The 24,555-nt window shown below is 48.7% G+C and overlaps 3 protein-coding genes and 1 long non-coding RNA gene across 8 annotated transcripts in view; 1 reads left to right on the forward strand and 3 right to left on the reverse strand.

Annotated features, from left to right (window-relative positions):
• The window catches only part of STX5 (syntaxin 5), a 20,221-nt gene extending 2,513 nt beyond the window's left edge, over nt 1-17,708 (reverse strand). Inside the window, exons 1-10 of one of the 5 annotated variants that reach the window (XM_002925354.4) lie at nt 17,552-17,708; nt 16,617-16,860; nt 15,347-15,417; nt 15,119-15,174; nt 14,932-15,002; nt 11,003-11,119; nt 10,865-10,921; nt 10,617-10,698; nt 10,035-10,141; nt 9,740-9,861 (exon numbers count right to left, since the gene is read on the reverse strand). In XM_002925354.4, coding sequence (XP_002925400.1) covers nt 9,740-9,861; nt 10,035-10,141; nt 10,617-10,698; nt 10,865-10,921; nt 11,003-11,119; nt 14,932-15,002; nt 15,119-15,174; nt 15,347-15,417; nt 16,617-16,841 — 908 coding nt within the window. In that variant the 5' untranslated portion in view covers nt 16,842-16,860; nt 17,552-17,708. The other 4 variants (XM_019806093.2, XM_019806092.2, XM_034646135.1 and 1 more) reach the window with 4 other exon arrangements.
• A 260-nt stretch (nt 17,709-17,968) lies between these two features.
• On the reverse strand, nt 17,969-18,539 carry LOC117796768 (testis-expressed protein 54-like). Its single transcript, XM_034646139.1, has 2 exons — nt 18,316-18,539; nt 17,969-18,195 (listed from the first exon to the last, which is right to left on the reverse strand). The coding sequence occupies exons 1-2, from the start codon at nt 18,389-18,391 to the stop codon at nt 17,996-17,998; spliced, it is 276 nt and encodes a 91-aa protein (XP_034502030.1). The 5' UTR covers nt 18,392-18,539; the 3' UTR covers nt 17,969-17,995.
• LOC117796769 lies at nt 18,104-23,942 on the forward strand. Its single transcript, XR_004621424.1, has 2 exons — nt 18,104-18,239; nt 22,601-23,942. It is a non-coding gene; the product is annotated as an uncharacterized LOC117796769 (long non-coding RNA).
• WDR74 (WD repeat domain 74) lies at nt 18,540-23,202 on the reverse strand. Its single transcript, XM_019806099.2, has 11 exons — nt 23,063-23,202; nt 22,873-22,979; nt 22,666-22,787; nt 21,648-21,723; nt 21,371-21,517; nt 21,106-21,207; nt 20,049-20,149; nt 19,907-19,962; nt 19,213-19,358; nt 19,073-19,129; nt 18,540-18,762 (listed from the first exon to the last, which is right to left on the reverse strand). The coding sequence occupies exons 1-11, from the start codon at nt 23,124-23,126 to the stop codon at nt 18,583-18,585; spliced, it is 1,158 nt and encodes a 385-aa protein (XP_019661658.2). The 5' UTR covers nt 23,127-23,202; the 3' UTR covers nt 18,540-18,582.
• Nucleotides 23,943-24,555: the final 613 nt, after the last annotated feature.

The raw sequence follows: 24,555 nt of genomic DNA on the forward strand, positions 1-24,555 counted from the left end.
AGGAAGAAGCAGGCTCATAGCGGAGGAGCCTGATGCGGGGCTCGATCCCGCAACGCTGGGATCACGCCCCGAGCCGAAGGCAGACGCTCAACCACTGTGCCACCCAGGCGCCCCAAGCATGTGACTCTTGATCTCGGGGTCATGAGTTCAAGCCCCATGTTAGGTATAGAGATTACTTAAATAAGTAAATAAACTTAAAAAAAAGATTTCAAATACAGGAGCCTGGACTGTACATGATTCCCTATTTGTGTCAGAGTGCCTAACTAAAGTATCAGGTTTCCTACCTTTGGGCTGTAATTTCATTTCTCAGTGTGGGTGCAACTGTCATTTCATATCCAAGAAAGCTCATCTAGGCAATCATGAATGGCTTTGCTTAACAAAAACGGATACACAGTAAATGCAGTCTGGCACAGAAAAGATTTTAAATGAGAGTCCATGAATGAGAACTAAGGGGAGGGAACTCTGGGGGGAGGAATTAGGGATCCATGGGACACTCAGAGACAGTAGTGGGAGCAGAAGACAGAAATGGGAGGGGGGCAGAAAATGTGGCTTGGAAAGGAGAATGCTGAAGAAAACGGAAAAAGCACGGTGAGGAGGATGAAGGAATGTCTTATGGAGAGAGCAAAACTACAGAGGGAAGGAGTCAAGCATTAAGAAGCTGGAGGCTCGGGGCGCCTGGGTGGCTCAGCTGGTTAAGCATCTACCTTTGGCTCAGGTCATGATTTCAGGGTCCTGGGATTGAGCCCACAAATCGGGCTCCCTGCTCAGTGGAGACTGCTTTTCCCTTTCTCTCTCCCTCTGCCTCTCCCCTGCTTGCGTTAACTCTCTCTCTCAAATAAATAAAATAAATTTAAAAAATATATAAAAAATAAAATAAATAAAATCTTAAAAAAAAAAAAAGCAGCTGGAGTCTCAGGGTGTCTAGTGGCACAGTCGGTTAAGTGTCCAACTCCTGACTTCTGCTCAGGTCATGATCTCAGGGTCCTGAGACTGAGCCCTGAATTGAGCTCCCCACTCAGCTTGGAGTCTGCTTGTCCCTCTCCTCCCCTCTCAGCCCTTCCCCTGCTCCCCTACAAGCGTGTGCATGAGCTCTCTCTCAAATAAATAAATCTTAAAAAAAAAAAAAGGAGCTGGAGTTTGAGTGAACAGCAAGGCTACATGACCAGACTGATGGAGAGGCATGAAAACCCATAGCATGAGAAGGTGAGTGTAAGTTGAATGGAAGATAACAGTAAGCCCATGGACTAGAAAGACTATCTGGCCATGATTAGGCGATCTGGGATTTTAGCTTTTGGAGTATAAGTTTCCCCAAAGCTTCATAATGACTGACAGGAGTCAGTCAGCCTCAGCTCCCTCTGCTTGTGCTCGGTATATCTCTCTCTCTCAAATAAACAAATAAAATCTTAAAAAAAATAAAGGAGCTCCACATGGCCGGGTTTAGGAAACCTGACTGTAATGAAACACAATGATGGTAATGGATTACAGTACACCGGATACAAATAAGAAATCCATTATTCCTAGTAATGTTTAAAGAGAAAAGGCTCCTGCTTTTCAGAAGGATGCCAGCTAATGAAGGGATGAATTAGAAAACGACCACTTGGCCACACACAAAGTCAAGATTGAATCAGGCAAGGACCATCACAGGTCCAAGGAGCTGGACGTTCACATGGACTCAAAGCGTCGCTCCACAGATGACTTAGTCAAATGGTCACCACATTAAACAAGTGACCAAACCTGGCATCGCCAATAAAGGGATCACCTCATCAAGTGCCTACTGATAACAATCACCTTTGCAGCTAGCCAACAATCTATAACCTAGATCTGATCATGAGAAAACACTGGACAAACACACATGCAGGACTTTCTACAAGAGGCACTGGCCTCTTCGGAGAACAGTCAAGGTCACGAGAAGCAAAACAGAAGGCTGACTAAAGAGACATATCAAATGCCATGTGCGACTACCACCTGGGTCTTAAATTCAAGAAAAAAAAAACCTAAAAGCAATTTTTTTATAGAACAGCTGGGGAAATATCAATATGGACTAAGTACCGGGTAGTGACAGAGAACTGTTTATTTTCTTAGGTATGATAATGGCATCGTGGCTGTTCAGGAGAATACCAATTCTGGGCAGGTGTGTGCTGAAGTCTAAAAATGTCATGATCTTTGCATTTTCAAATGATTCAGAGAAAAAAAAAAAAAGAGGGAAAACAAATGTGAGAAAATATTAAGGGGGTGAATGTGGGTGAAAGGAACATAGGTGTTCATGTGTACGATCCTCCCAACTTTTCTAGTTAGAAATTTTATAATTTACAAATTGGACTGCAAAGGGAAATGATGGAGTAACAGATCAGCAGTTTTCATATCTTAGAAAAAATAACAATCACCTGTTGAGCACCCCCAAAATGCAAATTCTCATGTCTCATATTCAGAAAGTCTAGGATGGGGCCCAGGAATCTACATACTGAAGAACTTTGGACTGAATTAGTGGTTTCTTTTTTTTTTTTTAAGATTTTATTTATTTATTCGACAGAGATAGAGACAGCCAGCGAGAGAGGGAACACAAGCAGGGGGAGTGGGAGAGGAAGAAGCAGGCTCCTAGCGGAGGAGCCTGATGTGGGGCTCGATCCCAGAACGCTGGGATCACGCCCTGAGCTGAAGGCAGACGCTTAACTACTGAGCCACCCAGGCGCCCCTAAATCAGTGGTTTCTAAAGAGGGTGCTCAAATCCAGATCATGCAGGAAACAAACAGAAGGTCTATTTATTTATTTTTAAGATTTTATTTATTTTTTTGACAGAAGAGAATACAAGCAGGGGGAGCAGCAGGGAGAGGGAGAAGCAGGCTCCCTCTGAGCAGAGAGCTTGATATCCAGGATCCCAGGACACTGACCTGAGCCAAAGGCAGAGGCTTAACCGACTGAGCCACCCAGGCGCCCCTGTCTATTTAAAAAATTTCATCCTTGGGGCACCTGCGTGTCTCAGTCGGTTAAGCGTCTGCCTTCGGCTCAGGTCCTGATCCCAGAGTCCTGGGATCTAGCCGCCTCAGGTTCCCTCCTCAGTGGGGAGTCTGTGTCCCTCTCCCTCTGCCCCCCCAACTCATGTGCACACCCGCTCTCAAATAAATAAAATCTTTTTTTTTTTTTTAAAGATTTTATTTATTCATTCAACAGAGAGAGACAGCCAGCGAGAGAGGGAACACAAGCAGGGGGAGTGGGAGAGGAAGAAGCAAGGCTCCCAGTGGAGGAGCCTGATGTGGGGCTCGATCCCAGGACTCTGGGATCATGCCCTGAGCCGAAGGCAGACGCTTAACGACTGAGCCACCCAGGCGCCCCTCAAATAAATAAAATCTTAAAAAAATAAATACAATAAATAAATAAATAATCTCATCCTTTCAAAATTTCAACTTCTTATACATATAGTTGCCCATAATTTTTCTCTCTTTTGTTATTTCCCTTTTGTGTTTCAATCCCCTGTAAAATTGCTTCTGAGCCATTCAACTGCAGATGCTGCACTGGTCCAGTTAATCCCAGCCCTGCCGCCCCCTGAACACCCTGGAGCCTTACCTCACACTTCCTTTTTCAGAGGCACTGAGAAACAACCACTCCTTTCTTCCTAAAATCCCCACTGCCTCAGCTTCTAAGGACACATTTCTCTCCGCTTTCTTTTCTCGTCTTCCTTAGCCATCCTCCTCAGCCTCCTAGACATCCTTCCGTTCTCCCCCTATTCCTGGACCCGTGGGGATCTGTCCTGTCCTTTCTCTCACTTTACCAACTGTCTTGGGGTGGTCTCGTCTAGGTCCACGGTTTCACCAGGAGGCCACTGACTCCCTCAAGTCCTTATCTCTTGCCCAGCTATCTCTAGCCTCTCTGCTGAGCCTCAGATCACACATCAAATGCCACTTGGAGGTCCCACTGAGTCTGACAGTTGGCATGTCTGGCACAAAGCTCACTCCCCTCACCCAGCATCCGTGTACTTCTCCCTGTGTTCTCTCCCTGAGAACGAGTGGCTTGCTGCGGCACACAGGTCCTTTGTGATCTGGCCCTGCCTCTCCAGCTTCCTCCCTCACCACTCCCCCTGCCACATGTAATAATTCTGCATTCCTGGAAACCACCCAAGCCCTTTTTCATTTCTGAGCTGTTTGTCCTCCCCACGTGGAATGGCCTTTCCTTTCCCTTTCTTTGGCTGTCAGTCCTCCTCAGGACTTAGGTTGGTATCTTTTATTTCCAGGAGAGGTACCTAGTCTGAGTTCCCTTACCTCCTTCTCTTCCTGCCCTTACCATACTGAACTGTAAGCGTCAGTGTATGTCTCTCCTACTAGACATGAGCTCCACAAGGACCGGAACGGTCTTTCACCTTCCTATAATCAGATCCAGCAGGATACCCCAGAGCAGCAACAAGTGTTTGCTAAACCAATGAACAAATGAATACTGACACTGAAAGATACTTCAGACACTCTTTCAAGGAAGACTAGAATGTAAAATTGCATGCAAATGCATATAATGTTAACTATTTTTTTTTTAAAAGATTTTATTTATTTGAGAGCGAGCAAGAGCGAGAGAGATCCCAGAGGGAGAGGGAGAGGGAGAAGCAGACTCACTGCTGAGCAGGGAGCTTGATACGGGGCTCAATCCCAGGACCCTGAGATCGTGACCCGAACTGAAGGCAGATGCTTCACCAACTGGAGCCGCCCAGGCACCCCTAATGTTAACTATTTAAAACACATATGCAATGGAGAAAGAACCTAAATACCTTTTTTCATTTTTAAAATTTTATATTATGCAACATACTTACAAAGAGAAAAAATAATATAACAGATTTCTCATGCACTCAGCACTAAAACAGATGTTAACATTTTGTCATACTAGCATAAGACTTCACCTTTCTAACAGAATAAGAAGAAAAGGATTCACAAACAGCCAGAGCCCTAACCAGAACCTTTGTCCGCTCACTCCCTCCCCATACGAAGGGCGCATCATTTCCACACGTACTTTTGTGCATTTACTATATATGTGTATTCGTAAGCTGTATATGCCATCATTATGTCTTAATATTTGCACGAATCTTACCATATTCTGCATCTTTCTGCAACTTGTTTTTTACTAAAATTATTTTAAAAATTATCCCTGTTTATCTTTTGTAATTCTGTTTCACGAATCTGTAATAATATTCTAACATCGAAAACACATCACAGCCTGAGGGGCTACACTGCTTATGGAACAACCCAGTAAGGAATTCCCTAGGTCTCAGTTGAACCAGGTTAAGAATTAATCTTTTGAAGTCTCCTGATTCCAGGACCAAGATGGCTAGACTCATAGCACTTTATAAATGGCTGGTACCATCGTCGATGAATAAATAAACAAACATCCATCCTGTTAACTAGTGGTTCTCCAACTTGGATGCTCAGGAGAACCCACAATGAGCTTATATAAAATGGAAATTTCCTGGAGGTCCAGTCCACTCACATCTCTGGAATCAGAATCTCCAAGTGTGAGGCCAGGGGCCTATTTTCTTTACCTCGCCCAATTAAGTAGGTGAGGCTGCTTAATGGGCTGGTACTGGGAAACCTGCTTTATGCAAATGCAGGTGTTCACCCAGTCTCACATGATCAATACCTAGGGTGAAAGCACTCTGCTAGGCACTGTGGGAAATAAAGATCAACCAAGATCAGACCTTGCTGAAAGGCCTAAGAGCAAGTGGGCAGAAACACGCAGCCCTGTGGATTCCTCCCCCTCCCACATCTTCTCCCACCCCCCACNAGATCAGACCTTGCTGAAAGGCCTAAGAGCAAGTGGGCAGAAACACGCAGCCCTGTGGATTCCTCCCCCCCACCCCCGCCATCCCAGTACTGGCCCTCCCTCTTACCGAACTGAGAACACTTAAACAGGCTGAGGAATTGGGCACAGTCTGAGTAAAATGGCCAAATGTTTCCTCAACTTTATGAAAGACATAAATGTACAGATTCAAGAAAGCTCAGAGAACCCCAAGAAAGAGTTCAAAGAAAATGACATCTGGAGACATAATAATTAAACTGCTGAAGACCAAAGACAAAAAACAAACAACCCCCCCCCAAAAAACCCAAAAACAACAACTGAAAAGCAGCCAGAGAAAAACACATCACATACACAGTTAAAGTTACCACCGCCTTCTCATTAAGAATGAAAAAGATCAAAAGACAGTAGAGTGATAAATTTAAAGTGTCTAAAGAGTAAAGCTGTAAACCCAGAATTCTATACCCAGGGAAAACATCCTTCAAGAATGAAGGTGGGGGGGGGGCGCCTGGGTGGCACAGCGGTTAAGCGTCTGCCTTCGGCTCAGGGCGTGATCCTGGCGTTGTGGGATCGAGCCCCACATCAGGCTCCTCCGCTGGGAGCCTGCTTCTTCCTCTCCCACTCCCCCTGCTTGTGTTCCCTCTCTCGCTGGCTGTCTCTCTCTCTCTCTGTCAAATAAATAAATAAAATCNNAAAAAAAAAAAAAAAAAAGAATGAAGGTGGGGGGCCTGGCTGGCTCAGTCGGTAGAACGTGCAACTCTTGATCTAGGGGTTGTGAGTTCAGGCCCCACGTTGGGTGTAGAGCCTACTTTAAAAAATAAGGTGGGGATGCAGCTCGTGGCTCAGTTGGTTCAGCATCTGCCTTCGGCTCAGGTCATGATCTCAGGGTCCTGAGACTGAGCCCCGTGTTAGGCTCCCAGCTCAGCAGGGAGTCTGCTTTCCCTCTCCCTCTGCCCCCCTCCACCACTTGTGCTCTCTCTCTCAAGTAAATAAAATTTTAAACACACACACACACAGAACAAAAAAGAGAAAGAGAGAATGAAAGTGAAATAAAGAAATGTTCAGAGAAAAGAAAGTAAAACAGCAGATCTGGGGCACCTGGCCAGCTCAGTCAGATAAGCGACTGACTCCTAATTTTGGCTCAGGTCATGCTCTCTGGGGTCATGGGATCGAGTCCCATGTCAGGTTCTGTACTCAGCAGGGAGTCTGCTTCTTTCCTTTCCCTCTGCCCCCACACCCGCTCTGGAGCACCCACCCCCCGCCGCGGAAATAAGAAAATCTTAAAAAACAAACAAACAGCAGATCTGCACTACAAAAAATGCTACAGAAAGTTCTTCAGGTTAAAGACAGAAGGGATACCAGATAGAAACTGGCTATCCAGGACAGAACGGAGCGCCCCGGAAATGGTAAACACAGATACCCTTAACCTCTTAACCACAGAGAACAAACTGAGGGTTGCTGGAGGGGAGGTGGGTATGGGATGGGCTGGATGATGGGTATTAAGGAGGGCACTTGTTGTGATGAGCACTGGGTGTAAGTAATGAATCACTGAATTCTACTCCTGAAACAAACATTGCACTATATGTTAACTATCAATATTTTTTAAATAAAAATTTGGAAGGAAAAAAAGGGAAATGGTAAACATAGAAGTAAACATGAAAAATAATTTTTCCTCTTAATTTCTATAAAACAAGAACTATAATACTGGATTATGGGATTTTAAAGGTAGGTAGGTGGCAAGAGATAGGACGAGAGCATAAAGGCTGGACGACAGAGTTGCACAGTTCTTACATTTTATTATTTTGTGGGAGAAAAAGAGTGTGTGCACACAAGCAGGGGGGAGGGGCAGAGAGAGGGGGAGACAGAGAATCTCAAGCAGGCTCCACGCTCAGCGTGGAGCCTGACACAGGGCTCGATCTCATGACCCTGACATCATGACCTGAGCTGAAATCAAGAGTCAGACACCCAACTGACTGAGCCACCCAGGCACCCCTAAAGTTCTTGCATTTTATATGAAGAAAGCTGTGGGAGCCAATGACGCATGTTGTAATCCCTAGATCAGCCATTAAAAAAAAAAAAGCAATGACACATAGCTAAAATACCAACACAAAAAATTTTTTGATGGAGTTTTGAAAAAAAAAATTTCAGTTGTTCAAAAGAAGACATGGAAGAGGAACAAAGAGACAAAAAAAGGAAAAAGAAAGAGAAAGCAAATAGTAAAATGGCAAGCCTAAATCCAACCTTATCAAAAAGTACACTAATCTTATGGACTCACAGAAGACCCTGAATAGCCAGAGCATTCCTGAGAAAGGACAAAGCTGGAGGCATCACACTCCCTGATTTCAAACTATACTACAAAACTATAGTCTTCAAAACAGCATGATACTGGCACAAATACAGACATATACATCAATGGAACAGGAGAGAGAGTCTAGACATAAATCCATGCATACATGATCAATTAATCTACAACAAAGGAGGCAAGAATATAAATGGGGAAGACAGTCTTGTCAACCAATGGCGTTGGGAAAACCGAACGACTACATGTAGGGAATGAAACTGGGCTGCTTTCTTTTACCACACATAAAAATTAACTCACAATGGATGAAAGACTTGATGTAAGACCTGAAACCATAAAAATTCTAGAAGAGAACACAGGTGGCATGCTCCTTGACATCACTTGGCAATATTTTTTGGACCTGACTCCACAGGCAAGGGCAACAAAAGCAAAAGTAACAAATGGCAGTACATCAAACTAAAAAGTTTTTGCACAGAGAAGAAAACTACCAACAACGTTCTCTCCTACTGAAAAGGAGAAAAGTTTGCACATCATTTACCTAATAAGGGGCAAATATCCAGAACATATCAAAACCTCATATAACCCAACAGCAGATAAATAAATAAATAGACAATCCAATTAAAAAATGGGCAGAAGGTCTGAATAGACCATTTTTCCAAAGAAGACATCCACATGGCCAAGGAGCACATGAAAAAATACTCAACACCGCTCATTATCAGGGAAATACAAGTCGAAACTACAATGAGGGACACCTGGCTGGCTCAGATGGTTAAGCGTCTGCCTTTGGCTTAGGTCATGATCTCGGGGTCCTGGGATCAAGCCCCATGTCAGGCTCCCTGCTCAGCGGGGAGCCTGCTTCTCCCTCTGCCTCTGCTGCTCCCCCTGCTTGTGCTCTCTCTCTCTGTGTCAAATACATAAATACAATCTCAAAAAAAAAAAAAATTGACTTACTTATTAAAAAAAAAACTACAATGAAATATCACCTCATACCTGTCAGAATGGCGAGCATCAAAAAAGAAAGAAAGAAACAACCAACCAACCAACCAACCAACCAACAGGTGCTGGTGAGGATGTGGAGAAAAGGAACCTCCGTGCACGGTTAGTGGGAATGCAAACTGATACAGTGACTCTGGGACACGGTATGGAGGTCCCTCAAACAATTAAAAATAGAACTACCACATGATCCGGTAATTCCACCGCTGGGCATTTATCCAAAGAAAAAGAAAACACTAACGCAGAAAGGTATCTGCACCCCTAGGTTCACTGCAGCATTATCTACAATAGCCAAAATATGGAAGAAGCGTAGGAGCCCATCGACAGGAACTACTCAGTCCCTCTCTCTTAACACGTCATCCCACCGTAATTCTCCGCAGACCTTACCACTACCTAAAAATTTCTTGCCAACCCTTTTGTACAGCTGTGCTCACCCACCCCCCTGAATTCCACACCTACACTGCAGAGACTTCACTGTTCTACTCCTTGCTGAATCCCCAGCACCCAGAACAGCGCCTGAGAAGGAACAGGCGCTCCAGAAACACTTGTTGAATGGATCCTGTGGATAGGCCGGATTCACTCTACTCTTCCAAAGGGCAGCATGCTGCCCCCAGGGACCTTTAGGATGCCACCCAACAGGGAAGGGGCGGCTCTTCTGTCTGGGGTGAAAGAGAGTCTCACCTCTGAATGGTTTCTTCCTGCTCCTTAACCATGTGTGCCAACTGCTGAAAGATGGAGCCCAGCTCGACAATTGTGGACTCGATGTTCTGCATAGTGTCTGCCCGGCTCTGGATGTAGGAATCCTTCAGAGGAGAGAGCGAGCCTGTGAACACTAGGAGCTTCCTCAGGGGAGGGCCTGCCTTTTTAGGACCCTCCCAGCTTGTCACTCTACTCAAGGCACATTTTTAACTCTTGCTAGCGCCCCAACGAGGCGGGGGACAGAGAGCATCTCTTCCCCAGTTCAGAGCCCAGGTACCTGCTCATCAATGAGCTGCAGCTGCTGGCTGGTCCGAGAATCCATCATGTCAATGGCCACATCCCCAGAGGCACGAGATTCTGCCCCCAAAACCACAGCACTGCCCCCTGGGGAAAGAAAGAAAAGGCACTTCTTAGTGCTTGAAAGCAGGTTCAAAGCCCACATGCTCTGGGTTTGAATCCCAGCTCTGGCACTTACTAGCCTTGTGATCCTGGACAAGTCATTTAACCTCTCTGGGCCTCAAGTTTCCTCCCCTTTAAATAGAGCATAATAATAGTGGCTTTCTCAGAGGCTGGTGGTAAAAATTAAATGAGAGAATGTGAACCAATAATAAATATATTAGAAACAGTCATTCTACTGCACATGACCGAATTCAGCCCCGACAGTGAGAATGTGGAAGAGAGTAAGTGTGGATCGTAAATGCCAGCAATGGGGTCTGACCTCTGAGAGAGAAATCCTGGCATCTCCCTTGCCTGTCCATTCTCCTACATGAGCCCTGCCCTCGCAGGGTTAGAGGATGCCACCATAGCCAGAGTAACCGAGTCTTACCCCTCAGGGCTCCCCACATTGCCGGGGACTTACCCAGGTGGTTGGGGGCCAGGGGCAGGGCTGACACAGGGGCCCGGGAGAACTGATCCCGCCGGTTCCTCTGCTGCTTCAGGTTCTAGGGTTGGGGAAGAATTGCAAAGGTCCTGAGGCCTCTGGGAAGCAGGCATGTTAGAGAGACAGACCCTCCTGTCGGCCTATGATGCTCTTACCCTTGTTCCTTCCCCATTTCCTCCTTGGGCCCTTATCCCAATTCCTACCCCTCCTAGAGTGATTCTTCTTACCTCTGTCCTCACTTCTAAAACTGATTTGAAGTCATTGGACATCGAGGCCAATTTCGACTAGAAGAAAAGGAGAGAGGGTTGGCTAAAGGCAATACTTTTCTCCCTTCTGCCTCCCCCTCCACTGACCCCAGGTCCCACCTGCAGGGAGACCACAATGGTGTTGGAATGGGTTTGCAGGTGCCGGCCGCTCTGGCTGCCCTTGGCCTTCACGAAATCCTGAAGCTGGGCAATTTGTTTGTTGAGGCTATTGATGTCCTAGGGAGAGCCAACAGAAAAACTATTAACAAGGGGGTCCTTGGCCGATGTCTCTCCCACATGGACAGCTCTGGCAGGGAGGACAGGGTGGAAGTTATGAGCAGGGGTGAGGGTATTTCAAAGTCAGACCAGAAGGGCCTGCTGGAATGTTCCAAGCTCTGGACTTTGCCCTGGCTCAGTCCGTGGGGAGTAGAGCCAGAAGAGGCAAAATCCGGTCTCATCCATTTCTAAATAAGTGACTTAATTGTTTACCTCCTTCACTCTACAACTCAACTCCACCCTGTGAGGCCAGGCACATAGCCACGGAACTACTCCGAAGGCCAAAATCTCACACCCAGAGCATGCTGACCAGCAAAGCACCTGTACAGTAGTCAGGAGAAGGGAAGAGTCAAAGTCTCCGTGGTTTCCCAGAAGCATCAACAAAGTGCCTCTTACATACAGAACTCCTTTCAAAAATCATTATTGCAAAAGATGAAAAGTTGTGACTTGTCCAAGGTCACACATGATGAGGTAAAGTAGCACAGCCAAGCTTTCTACACCAGACCAAGGCATCCCCTGCTTCCTGATCCGGCTTGCCAAGGGCCACAGAAGAGAAGAGACACGAAGAAGGTGGCCAGGGAATGGCAGAGAACGTTTGCCCAGGGGATGGGGAGAAGAGGTCCGGAAAAGTACGTTCAAGGAACAGGCTGAAGACAAACTAGATCAGGCAACTTTTAGAATTCCTCCAATAGTCCCCCCAGTTAGCATTCCAGCCACAACCACTGGAGACCCACGGACGATGCCCACCGCTGACGGGTCTGTCCCTTCGGAGCTGACGCAGCCTCTTTAGAGCCCCATGTCCAAAACTGCATTCCACGGTTTCTCCCCATAAAATCTCCCCCAGAGCTCTAGCTTAGAAAACAGTACCACTTCCTGCCGAGGCGCCCAAGCTAGAAGCTTCTAAGTCACACACTCATACCTCCTAAACCCACCTCTGTGCCACAACACAACCACACTCTATGGATCACTTAGCAGGCACTGAGTGTCTTGGATTTGTCTACTGTGCGCCACACGGCATGCTAAGCAGCTTACAACTTTCTTTGTCCTTACACTTAACACAGAAGACAACTCCTAATACCCCGCCAAAAGCTGTTGCCCCTTCTCCCTCCTTTTCCAGTTTGTTAAGTGCCACCACCAGTCACCAGCTGCTCAGACCCGACACTGGAAAGCCACCCTCAATTCCTCTCTTTCCCCTTAATCCACTTGGAGACTAGTAGGAGTCCACAGAGAACCCAGCCGATTCCAACAAATACTCTGAATTGGGCTGCTCACCTCTTTCTCTACTAAACCTACCCTAGACCATATCGTCACCTTCTCTCAACATTCACCAGGAGCCTTCTAAAGGACCTTCCTCTTACAGCCTGCCCGCGACAACCCGCTCTCGGCACAGCAACCACAGAGCAAGCTTTTGAACCGGAAACAGAGCACGTCTGCTTAAAATCTTCCAAGAGCTTTCCACTGTATTTAGAACACAAGCCAAATTCCTTACCTGGATCACGCAGACTCTCTAGGGTCTGGCCCTGCCCATTTCCCTGACCCCGTGCCCTCCCGGTCTCCTCACTTGTTATGCCTCAACCACACTGTCCTCCTTCGTGTTTATCAAATGCACTCAGGTGGCCCACCCTTCAGAGGCTTTCCATTTGTTATTCCCACTTGCTGGAAAGCCCTCCCACCAGATCTTTGGATGACTGGCTTTTTCTTCACCATTCAGGTCTCAATGTCACTTCTCACAGGCTATCCTAGATCACCCCCATATACAGTAAGCCCCTACCCTGAGGAACTCACTTTCCTTGTTTCTTTAATAGATTTACCACCCTGAAATTGTTTTTTCTATCTACTTGTCTAGTGTCTGTTCACCCATTCAGATAGGAAATTCCTGGGGTGGCTGGGTGGCTCAGTCGGTTGAGCGACCAACTCTTGATTTTGGCTCAGGTCATGATCTCAGGGTCGGGACTGAGTCCTGCATCAGGCTCCATGATGAGCATGCAGCCTGCTTGAGATTCTCTCTTTCCCTCTCTCTCTGCCCCTCCACTCCCTCTTGCACTTAACAAAAAAAAAAAGAAAAAAAGAAAAAAAAAAAAGTAAATAAATAGGGGCGCCTGGGTGGCACAGCGGTTAAGCGTCTGCCTTCGGCTCAGGGCGTGATCCCGGCGTTATGGGATCGAGCCCCACATCAGGCTCCTCTGCTATGAGCCTGCTTCTTCCTCTCCCACTCCCCTGCTTGTGTTCCCTCTCTCGCTGGCTGAATAAAAAAATAAAACTTTAAAAAAAAAAAAAAAAAAAAGTAAATAAATAACAATTAAAAAAAAGAAGAAAGAAAGAAAGGAAATTAACCAGGGCAGGTACCACATCTGTCTTGTTCAGTGCTGGATCCCCCAGAACCAGGCAGCTATAAGTCACTCGATAATGTGACTCCAAAAATAAACAACTGAGTCCCCGCAAACACTCTCTGAGGCAGGTACTGTTATTATCCCCCTCTTATTCATAAGGGAGCTGAAGCTCAGAGTAGTTAGGCGGCTTACCCAATGTTACACCACTGTTGGTGGACTTGGGATTTGAACTCGTCTGTCTGAATCCAGGCAGTGGTTCTTTAAAGCCTACACAACAGTGTCCAGCAGTTCATGGTATCCTCTCTCTTCCACCCCGCACGGCACCTCCTGAACATGTACTGCCCTGGCCTCTGCCACAGTCACCTTCGTGCTGGACAGCAGCAGAGCCTCCTCCCTAGCCTCTCTGCCCATCCATGCTCCAGTCTTGTTTTTTTCCCCTATGGGTCATTCAATTTCATGTTTTATTCTCATGACATTGTGCTGGGAAAGGAAAGAAACACAACTGTACAGATTGTGCTATACGGGGGGGGGGTGTCTTTCAGACAGACTTAGAATCCAGATTCTTATCATCCTTGCAGCCTATGGCATTCAGTGATTCCACGCTCCTTACCCAGGCCCACAATGATCTTTACAACCAGCCACCAATCTATCGTCCCAGCCTCATCTCCTGCCGTCCAGTCATCCAATCAACAAATAGTGAGTAGCTCCCCTACACCAGACATTATTACAGACATTTGGGATACATCAGTGAACAACCAGAAAGAAAAAAAAAATCTCTGCTCTTGTGGCACTCACATTTTTTTTCTTTGTTTGGGGGTGGGGGCATGAGGTAGATGGAAGGGAACAAAACCAATAAACATAAGTCAATGACAGAGAACGTTAAAAAGTATCAAGTGCTGTAACAAGAAAATAGAGCAAGGTAAGGGAGATCACAGTTCCAAGCACTGAAGTACTAAAGTACTAAAGAGTACGTTCAGGGTGGGCCTCCCTGAGCAAATAACATCCGAACAAAGACTTCAACTTTCTCTTTTATAAGCAGGGCCACTGCACACACTGTTTCCTCTGTCTGGAATGTTCTTCCACTGCATCTATGCAAGCCTTGAAACCAGTTCAGATTTCACTCCCTTTATAAAATCTGCCCCAGTGTCCTCAAACAGTCTCATTCATCTTTTTGTAAGGTCGAGACAACCTGCCTTCTCCTCACTGTATGAGTTTGTGGGACCGGATACCTCTTGTAGACAGTAAGCCCCAAAGGCGGAAAACCCTGCCTCAAGTTTGCGAGGCAAGTGCCCTGCAGTACTTTGAACACAGTTGATGACCAATATGTGTCCACTGACTCAACGGATGAGCAAGACGTCTGGGGCTGGGTCTAGAAACTTGCTCTGGACTTCCATGGCAATGGGAACTCATCAAAGCAATCTGACAGGAATGCTAGCAGCTCACCTGTTTGATGATGTAAGTGAGCTCTTCGATTTCCACTGCTTTATCATCGAAGAGGGACTTGCGCTTTGCCACTGCAGAGACAAGTGAGGCCACGAGGGGGGAAGTCAAACACAAGGCTCAGGGAGTACGGTTCCTCAGCCCTCTCTGGTGCACTGCCCCATCTCTGAAAGACCCCAAGAACACTCACAGATTGTCAGCTTCTCCAGCTTGGCAAATGTGTTGCTGAGGTCTTTCCCAATGCGCCTGGAAATGAGCATTAGTGAGGGCACCATGGGGAAGGGGCAGGACAGGGCCTAGTCCCACTTTAGCTCCAGCACAACCGATGCGGCCCTCCCTCACAGCCAAGGCCACCCGAGGCAAGCCTACTACTCCCCAGACACTGCAGCACCCCACTACGTAACTTCTCTCAACTTACTTGGCCATGAGAGTAAATTCACTACGCTGCCGGACAGCACGCAGAGCCGGCTTGTTGGTCTGGATTCCATTCTGAAATGCAACATCAAGAGGTGACACTTTAGTTTCCCCTCCCCATTTCCAGCTTTCACTTTTCCTCAGATATCCACTAAATTCTCCCTAGTACCTCCACCAGATGGTCTAATTTTATCAGTAGTTATCATTTAGAGCTCAGATTTGAACACGGGTAGACCCAGGTTCAAATCTTGACTCCATCACTTATTAGCTGGGAGGTTTGGGGCAAGTGACTTAAACCATTCTGAATCTCTGTTTCTTCTTGCATAAAAAGAAGACAATCCACACACCTCCTATTGCTGTTGCTAAAATTAAACAACATAAGGGCCATAAAGTATTTTAGTTAGATACCTCATACACTGTAAGCACTAAATAAATGACAGACACTATCACCATTTTATTTCTCCAATCTGGAAATAAAAGGATAACTGGAAAGCTCTTGGAGATCATACAAAAAAGCAGATGTTAAGAGCTGAGCAGTAAAAAATATTTAAAATTACAGTCACTCAGGTCTCACTTTGATTCAGGATGTCTGGACTGAAACAAGGGAATCTAATTTGTAAAAAAGTACTCCAAAGTAATTTTGATAAAAACTACTTATCAAAAAAACTGCTTTCATTTTATAGATATAAAAACTGAGACCCAGGGGACACCTGGGTGGCTCAGTTGGTTAAGCCTCTGACTCTTGATCTCAGTTCACATCTTGATCTCAGGGTCATGAGTTCAAGCCCCGCACTGCGGCCCACACTGGACATGGAGCCTAATTTAAAACAAAAATAAAAAAGCCCCCACACCTCCCAAGAAAAACTGAAGCCCAACTAGACTAACTTCCCTGTAGCCACAGAGCAAACTTTGGAAGGACTATTCCGGAACTAGAATTCAAAGTGCCTGTCTCTCAGCTAAAGGCTCTTTCTAGGACCTGTTCCTTATCTGAACCAAATATACTGCAGCCACCATTCATCCTGAGATATCCCTTCGAAGAGTAGCAACCCTACCCTCTGGGGGGAATTTCTCACAAAACAGTCTAGGTCCTTGCCTCTAGGTAGCTGACCCACCCACCCCTTTTCTGTTGCTTAGCAGATCCTACAGCCCCGTCCAAACCAGATCAGTTCTCCATCAGGTCACCCTTCAAATTATGTCAATCAACAGCGCTGGAGCACATCCTCTCCCAGACTTCGGTAAAGCTCACTCCTGCCTTTCCCACTCCTGGTCCTTACCTGACGGCTCTGCAGGGACTTGCAGGCAGACAGGAACTCCTGGGTCCGATCCCGGCAGGACATGGTGTTAGGAGGGGGAGGGACCAGGGCCACTGGGGGGGGCAGAGGGGCGATGTCGCTGCTGCTACTGCCAGCAGTTGCAGGGGAGAGGACCTGTGTCTTTGAGAGACCCAGGTAGACACCCTGATCCGTGTTCTTAGATCCGTAGCGTTTCCGCGGGATCATTGAGACGCATAACCTCGGACTGTTGTGGAGGGGAGAGTGTCATTCCCCAGGCAGCCTCCTACCCACAAATGCGCCCCCGCCCCAAACACACACCATTGAATCCTCGGGCCCCCTCTGCAGTTGGCACGGACTTTCGCGCCCAAAGCCACCCGCAGATCTTGGGGCCGGCCCACCGCGGGGAGGACCCCGCTCTCCGGCCCAATCGGTCCCGCTCCTCGGACTCTACCAACTTGGCTCCGGCGGCCAGAGCGCGGGCCGGGGGCCTTGAAGCAGGGACAGGGCCAGAGGCAGGTCCCGTGGCCCCGAGGCGCCAGCCCGGCCTGTGCAACTGCCTCAAGCCCTAACCGGGCCCTCTCGTATCCGCGGATCCCTTCGACTCCTGAGGGAAAAACGGTGACGGACCTCCTGAGGGAGACACACTTCGGTGGGCGGAGGGAGGGGAATCTCTGGGTGTTTATTTGAAACAGGAAGTCCCACCCCCACCCAAGTCCCGCCTTCTGGAGGACTGCAACCACTGATTAGCTAAAACCGACGTCTTTCTCAACAGGGGCTTTCCTGATTGGACGGCGAAGTATTCTCTCACCCCCGAGCCGGGCCGGCAGGACTTGCCCGCTCGGCCCAGGTTCCCTTCCCCCTTCCCGTCACCGCCCCCGGAAAGCCGCTGCCCGGAGTGGACGCGGCGGCCAGACCCCTCCTAGAACGAATCCTACCTCCTCTCTGCCGCCTGTCGCCGCCACCACTGCCACAGTCTCCCGGGTGGTCACCGCCTCCTCCCCAAGCGCTGTAGGCGCCGAAATCCGACCAAAGACTAGAAGCCGCCACGTCACCCACACGTAACCCCACCCCCGGTGACGAGAGGGCGGTGCCACGCCTTTTGGAGCACAGCGACCCGAGAGACACGCCCCCCTACCCAAACGCCAGAGCGACTCCGTCTTCCCATTGGCTAGGCCGCCCGTGACCCCGCCCCCGAGGAACCAGAGCTGGGGCCCAGGGGGCTGGACCAGCCCCAGGGGAGGAGCCTTAAAGAGCCCGCAGTCCCTGCGGTGCAGGCGCCTGGTGTGCCCAGAGCCCGCAGCGGAGGCTCTTGCACTCGGGCAGGTACGTTAGAAACTTTATTCTCTGGAGGCTGGGGCAGACTGAGAGCAGGGCTAGGATCACCCCTTCTCCGGCTCCTCCAGGATCGCCTCCCGGTTGCTCTCCTGTAACCCCTGCTTTTGACTCTGGGCTGATTGCCTCTTGTTTGACCCCCGACGGCTCAACAGGGACAGCCGCCGAAAGAGCACGGTGATCAAAAGGCTTTCGTTCGACCTTTGATGCCGGCGGTCCTGCGGGTCCTCATCGACCCCTTCGAAGCCTGCGGGGATGACGAAGCCACTGAGCTCTGCTCTACCCTCCCCGGTACAACCTCCTGGGCGGTCCCGGGGCTGCCCCTTCCCCCGCTCCCTGGGCCCCCTTGGTGTGTCTTGGATCCCACCTTCGACTTCCTCCAACTCGGCCTCCTTGGCCGGCTCATCGGAAGTCTGAAAGTCCTTGCCTTGGCAGCAGCCCATGGCCCTGAGCGGCCCCGAACTCCGTGCCACCCACGCCAGCCCGCCAGGCTCCGGGCCTGGCTTTTATGACGTAAGACATCCCACTGCACCAGCGCTGGGAGCAGCCACCCCATTTTCCTTTCTCCCATCACAAAAGGCTCAGGGTCACTGTGGGTGTTGAGCTGTTTATTTACAAAGTGAGCAGAGGCTCTTCAGGAGCTGGTGGACCCAGGCCGCTGCTTTTTCCTCCGTCTGGTTTGGAGAGCCCCTTGGGTCTGCTCCAAATCAGGAAGCTTCCGCTTGGCAGCTGCCTCCAAGGAGGCCCAAAGTTCATCTGTCTCTGTGTCTTCTGGGGGCGCCTTTTTGGGCTCTTGCGGCCCTTGGGGCTCATCCTGGTGAGAGGGAGAAAACTTAGAGGAATCAGGGGCACAGGAACAGATGCACAGGGAAGGAGGAGCTAGGTGGGAAATGATCGCTTTTATCTCCTGCTCCCTGACACTATTCCCATCCATGCTCCTATGTCAACACTTGGCAGTAACCCTGTCAGGATTACAACTATTAACACCCCTCAGAGAAGTTAAGTAACTTGGCAGACAAGCAGACAGTTCCAAGGCTGTGTTCCAACTGCTGCTTTTTTTTCTCTCCCCAGGGAAATGCTCACATCTGTGCCTTGCTCCCACATTCCCAGACCCAACAACTTACCTCCCAGTTATCCCTGCCTGACAGGAGAAGGCAGTTCAGTTGAGACTTGAGATAAACCTGCAAAAGATCAGGGGCCTTAAGGAGCCAGGCATACTGAAACAGAAACAGGGATGGGGATGCATGAGGCAGCCAGCTCTCACCTTATGCTCCAGACCCCGTGGATTCCGGATCCTGTGTACCCTCAAGACTCTGTCCAAGCCACAGGAGGCTAGTAGGGGCTTTGAAGGGTGGCACTGTAATCCTCGGACACTGCCCGCCAGCCCCTTCAGACAGCCCAGTAGGCGCCCTGGGGAAGGGGGGAGGCATCAGCACAAGATGGCCAGCCAACAACCATTAAATGTTTCTTTCTTTTTTTTAGAGAGAGAGAGAAAGAGAGAGAGAGAGAGTGAGTGCTCATGTGCAGGAGGGGCAGAGAGAAAGAGAGAATCTTAGATAGGCTCCATGTTCAGTGTGGAGCCCATCCTGGGGCTCGATCTCACAACCTTGAGATCATGACCTGAGCTGAAATCAAGAGTTGGATGCTTAACCAAGCAAGCCACCCAGGCACCCCAATTGTTTACTGTCTCAATCACTTTATGTTTCAATATTTATTCATCAAATAACGCTGGGACAGGAGTTATCGCTGGTATCTCCATTTTACATGTAAAGGAGCTAGAAGTCATAAGGAGTTGAAGTAACTTGTCCAAGATCCTATAGCTTCTGGTGAAACCAGGATTTGAACCCAGCCAAGAGGCACCTGAATGAGGACTCAACCACTTCACTGCACCCCCTCAGACAGAATCCTGCCTTTCCTCCCACCCCTTGCCCTCCTGCAAGGCTCCCTGGTCCACTTACCTTGCCGAAGGTCAATTTCTGCCAGCTGCCCGTGAGTGTTCCCCACGATCACTGAACTAAGGAGGAGACCAGAGGCAGGTGGGGTCAGCAGGAGCCTCCTGGAGTCCTCTCTGAGTCCCCCTCTTGTCCTTTCAACACTTACTTGGCCCCAGGAGTGAGGGTCATGGCTGTAAGTGGGTACTCTCCATAGGCAGCCTCTAGGACTGGCCGGCGCTGGGGGGAGGCTGGATCATAGACACGGACCTAGAAAACACCAGGGCATCCCAAGAGCACCCCCCCACCGGCTTCTCCACATTTTTGCTCTCTCCTTCACACACTGCTTTCTTGTTTATGACCTACTTTTAGAGAAACTTTCTCATTTGAAATGTACCCCCTCTTTGAGTGTCAGGGAGAAGTGGGCAGAGGAGACCTGCTTAGGAACACGAATGGACAGGGCTGAGGGAAGAGGTCCCCCAGGTTGGGGGGTGGGGTGGGGTGGCAGCATTCCCATGGTCCACATGTGTGAGCATTCCATCCCTCCAGACTCCCATCTTGGGATGAAAAAGCGAACTAGTCCAACTGTCGGAGACCACTGAATTTCAGAGAAATTTAGCCTGAACAACAGAGGAGAGAGGAAGCCCTCAGGGTGTGTTCTAAACAGAGACATATCACCAAGATCAGATTTCATTATGCAGGAATAAAGGAAATGGGGCAAATACAGTGACCCCGTTCTGCCTGGGTCTTAGGACTTCAAGTGAGGCCAGCTGTAAAGATCCCCAGTTGGACCCTCACTCCCTTCCTCCCTCCTATAAAGCTGAAGAGCTGAGGCTGGAGAGGAAAGGGTCAGGCCTGGGTCCTAAAGCAAATCAGAGGCTGAATTAAGACCAGAACCCAGTTCTCTTCACACCCAGTGTTCTCTCATCACACCTGTACCCTGTGTTCCTCCTGTGAAAGGGGCACTCTTCTTCTCTCCTCCCTTCTAGGTGGGAAGCAAAGGCAGCCTCACAGTCCAGAACCCTCATCCTAGGGTGCACTAGAAGGTCACTGGCTCAGCCACAGGGCTGGGACAGATAGAGGAAATGCTGCCTCTGAGAACTCAGGGACAGAGCATGGTGTGGGCAGCTGTACCAAATGATGAAGACTGAACCTGTGCAGGGAGGCTGTTTTCTCCAGGAGGCTGCTGAAGCCCAGGAGGGGGCAGGGGTGAAATGGTGCCTCACCTGGTGGTACCCTGTGCAGGTGACAAGCTTCTGAGACTCAGGGAGGAACTGTATGTCCTGATCCCAGATGGGAACCCGCAGGTCAAGCCAGTCGTTCCGTACCTGGTGGGGGAGTGCGTAGATGGGGGACAGGTTGTGGGAAGCTCATAGGCCCTTTCCTTCAGCCCTTCAGCATCATCCCCTAAAGCCCATCTGGTCTCTGACTCAGTCGGGGCCTCAGCCTCCCTGGACCTCAGCCCCAGCCCCTCCCACCCCCGTCACTTACATTCTTGGCCCTGAACACGGGCTCCTTAGACCCCTGTAGGTCCCACACCTTCAAAGCATTCTCTTTCCCACCTGTGGCAACCATGTGGGGGTGTGCTGGGTCTTGGCGCATCCTACACACCCCAGGACCCACACTCAGTTCCAGGAGCTGAGAAGAACAGGAGATGAGAGGGGAGATGAGAAGCAGTTCCAGAGTCTTTAATCCTCTTCCCCTCACTTGGTTCCTACCCTGGCCCCAATCTTCCCCAACTATCACGAGCAAGGCAGGGGAACCTTACTGGGTCAGAGGATGCCTCCTTGTCATTGTCGTTCCAGACTTGGACAATCCCAGATTCCACACATGTGATAAGGGTGCTGCAGGCAGAGGCAGAAGATAGAGTTAGGTTAAAAAAAAAAAGAAAAAAAAAAAAGGCGTGAAAGTCTTTTCCAGGCCCCAGTTGACCCACCCCCAGACTCACATTAACAAGGCTTTCTCCTTTCAGGTCTATTATTTAATATCCTCAATGCGGGGAGGGGTTACCAGTTTTGGAAGTAAGGAGAATGAAGCTCTAAGAAATGACAAGATTTGCCCACACAACTAAACATCAGAACCCTTTACATATAATCCCTACCTACCTTGCCCATCTTGTGTTAAAACGTATCCTCGGTTTCAACCCCCAAATGCTGTTTATCTTTCCCAAAATACAGTGTAGCCTGACACCAGTCCTTGGCCTCTGCCCAGGCAGTAGCCTCTTTCTAGAATGCACTTACCCCTTTCTCCTCCTGTCAAAATCCTGCCCATCCTTCATGGCCCAGTGCAAATGTATCACGCACAGACACTTCTAGATCTCACTTGTCAGAACACCACCAAACCTACACAGACCATTCACAGCCTTCTCCATCTTTGGAAGAAAGCTAGGGCAGTTACCTAACCGCTAGAACTTTCCTACCCTTTCCTTTGGGAACTTCACCATATTGTTGGTGGTTGTTAGTCTCCGTTTTCAAACATACTCTAGACTATTAAATGACTTGCTCAGGGTCACCCAAAAGGTTATGGAGCCAGAAACCAAAACCCTTGCGGATGCAAACTTCATGAAAGTAGTGACTTCATGTGTCTGGTTTACCTGCAGCCCCTGCATTTCGCCCAATGCCTGTTACCCAGCAGGTGTTCAGTAAATGCTTGTTATAGTCAGGACACAGATCCCTGTCACCCAGCCCCGGCCTGTGTCACTATGGGTTGATCGTCTTTCAGCCTTCCTGCGGGAGCCTCCATACTCTCCCTGCGACCTGAGCGTTCAGCGAGAGGCTCAGTCTTACCCGTCGACCTGGGCGAGTCCTCGGAACATGCCCTCCCCGCCAGGGCAGTGCTGCTGGCCCTGGAATCGGCCCGCCTCCGTGCTGAAGTACCTCACAGTTCTGTCGGCGCAACCCACCAAGATCTGCGGGCAAAGGAGAGCAGGATGGTGATCAAAACGAGGCTCCTTCCCTTGTCCCCCAGCTCGGGACCGAACAGCTACCGCTCACCTGAGTCTCGCCGCCCGCGCCCCAGCACAGGGCGCTCACCGCCTCCTCGCGTCGCGGCTGTCCCGCCGCCGTGAAGTTCGTTGCCTGTTTGCGCTGAAGGTTTACCCCTGCGGGGGGGCGAGTGTCAGTCGCGCCGCGGTCGCGAGCGGAGGATACCCCCCAGTTCCCGACGCCGGGCTCAGCCACCCACCTTTCAGGATCCCGGTCTCGGTGCCCACCCACACATGGTTCCAGCGTGCCCCTGCGGCCGCCATAACGGAGCCCGGCAGCCCACGGCTCGTACTTCCGGCGCAGTGTGCGCGTCACCAGCGCGCGCCGAGTCCCATCGGGAAGAACGCCTTCTCCGGGAGTTTAAGGAGCGGGAAGGAGGGAACCTGGTTGGTTCCGCGGGAAGAATTTGCGACTTTTGGTTTCGGGGTCGTGAGTTTAAGCCCTTACCTTGGGTGTAGAGATCACTCAAATAAAAACTAAACAACAACAAGAAGACAAACCGGAAGAATAAAGATCCCCCAACTGCGTTTTACTTTTGAAGACAAAATCTGGAGATACTTGTGATCTGAAGAGTAACTTGACAGTGTTGCACTTGGAGTAGAAGACATCCTAACCGGACCACGCCTAGTGGAGCCAGGCCTTGTCCGTCTCCCTGCTCCAAAGCATCATGTACTCTTGTTTTCTGTACAAGGCAAGAAAGAAGAGCGCACTTCAGAAACAATTCAAATCACTAATGAGGCTCATGGCTTCAACCTCGAGTATAAAAGACAGAAAAGGAAGAAAGATGGGGAAATTGAAACCGACGGTCTTAAAACAAATCTGGAAAGTGAAGGTAGGGCCGTCGTTTTTCTTTCCTCATTTTGAGGTTTGGTGATGGTAAAAATCAGCTCCAACTGAGAGTAAAAATCTGCAAAATTAAAACAGTATTCTCCCAGGGACAAACTGCTACTTTAAAATGTCGTAAGAGCCCCTTCTTTGAGTGACTACTCTTTCCTTACAGAGAAGTTTTTGTTCTCTGAAATTAGAAAACCAGAAACTTTGAAATTTTATCGGTAAGAATAAAAACATTCCCCTCTCTCGCTGGCTGTCTCTATCTCTGTTGAATAAATCTTTAAAAAAAATAAAAACATCCCACTCTTACCTGCACAGGTCTCCACAGAGAAGCAGCCTTGGTTTGCAGCTCAGCTGCAGAGCTGCTGGTCAGTTACGAGCATCACCTTCCACATTTATCTTAGGCTAGACGTAGCGACCCAGTGCTTTTTCGTTATATGGATAAAAAGGAAAACCAAGGAAAGGCAAACGAAACACTCTCCCCAACGCTATCAATTTATGGTTCCTAATTTTCAAAAAGAAGAGTAATGCTGGTGCGTAAAGTGTGTGAGAAAACTACTTCAGTTCGGATTGGGGAATGTCCCCTTCGTAATAACTGTCCTACGGTAAGAACGCATCAAACATGACTAGAAAATACCGATTTAAAAAGGCGGGTAGCAGTAATTACAAGTTATTTTGCCTGTAACATAGCTTGCTTTGATTTATTTCTCTCGAGTATTTATTTTGTTATTTATAAACTCCAAAACGATGGAGAAACACTAAATTTTTCCCAAAAAAAACCGCACTAGTGAATGGGTTGTTAAATAAGTCAAAAAGAAAAAAACATAAAATCCTTTTAAGTGAGAAACCTTAACAAAAGAT

The sequence above is a fragment of the Ailuropoda melanoleuca genome, chromosome 16 (genome assembly GCF_002007445.2).
Source record: "Ailuropoda melanoleuca isolate Jingjing chromosome 16, ASM200744v2, whole genome shotgun sequence".
Taxonomy (NCBI): Eukaryota; Metazoa; Chordata; class Mammalia; order Carnivora; family Ursidae; genus Ailuropoda; species Ailuropoda melanoleuca.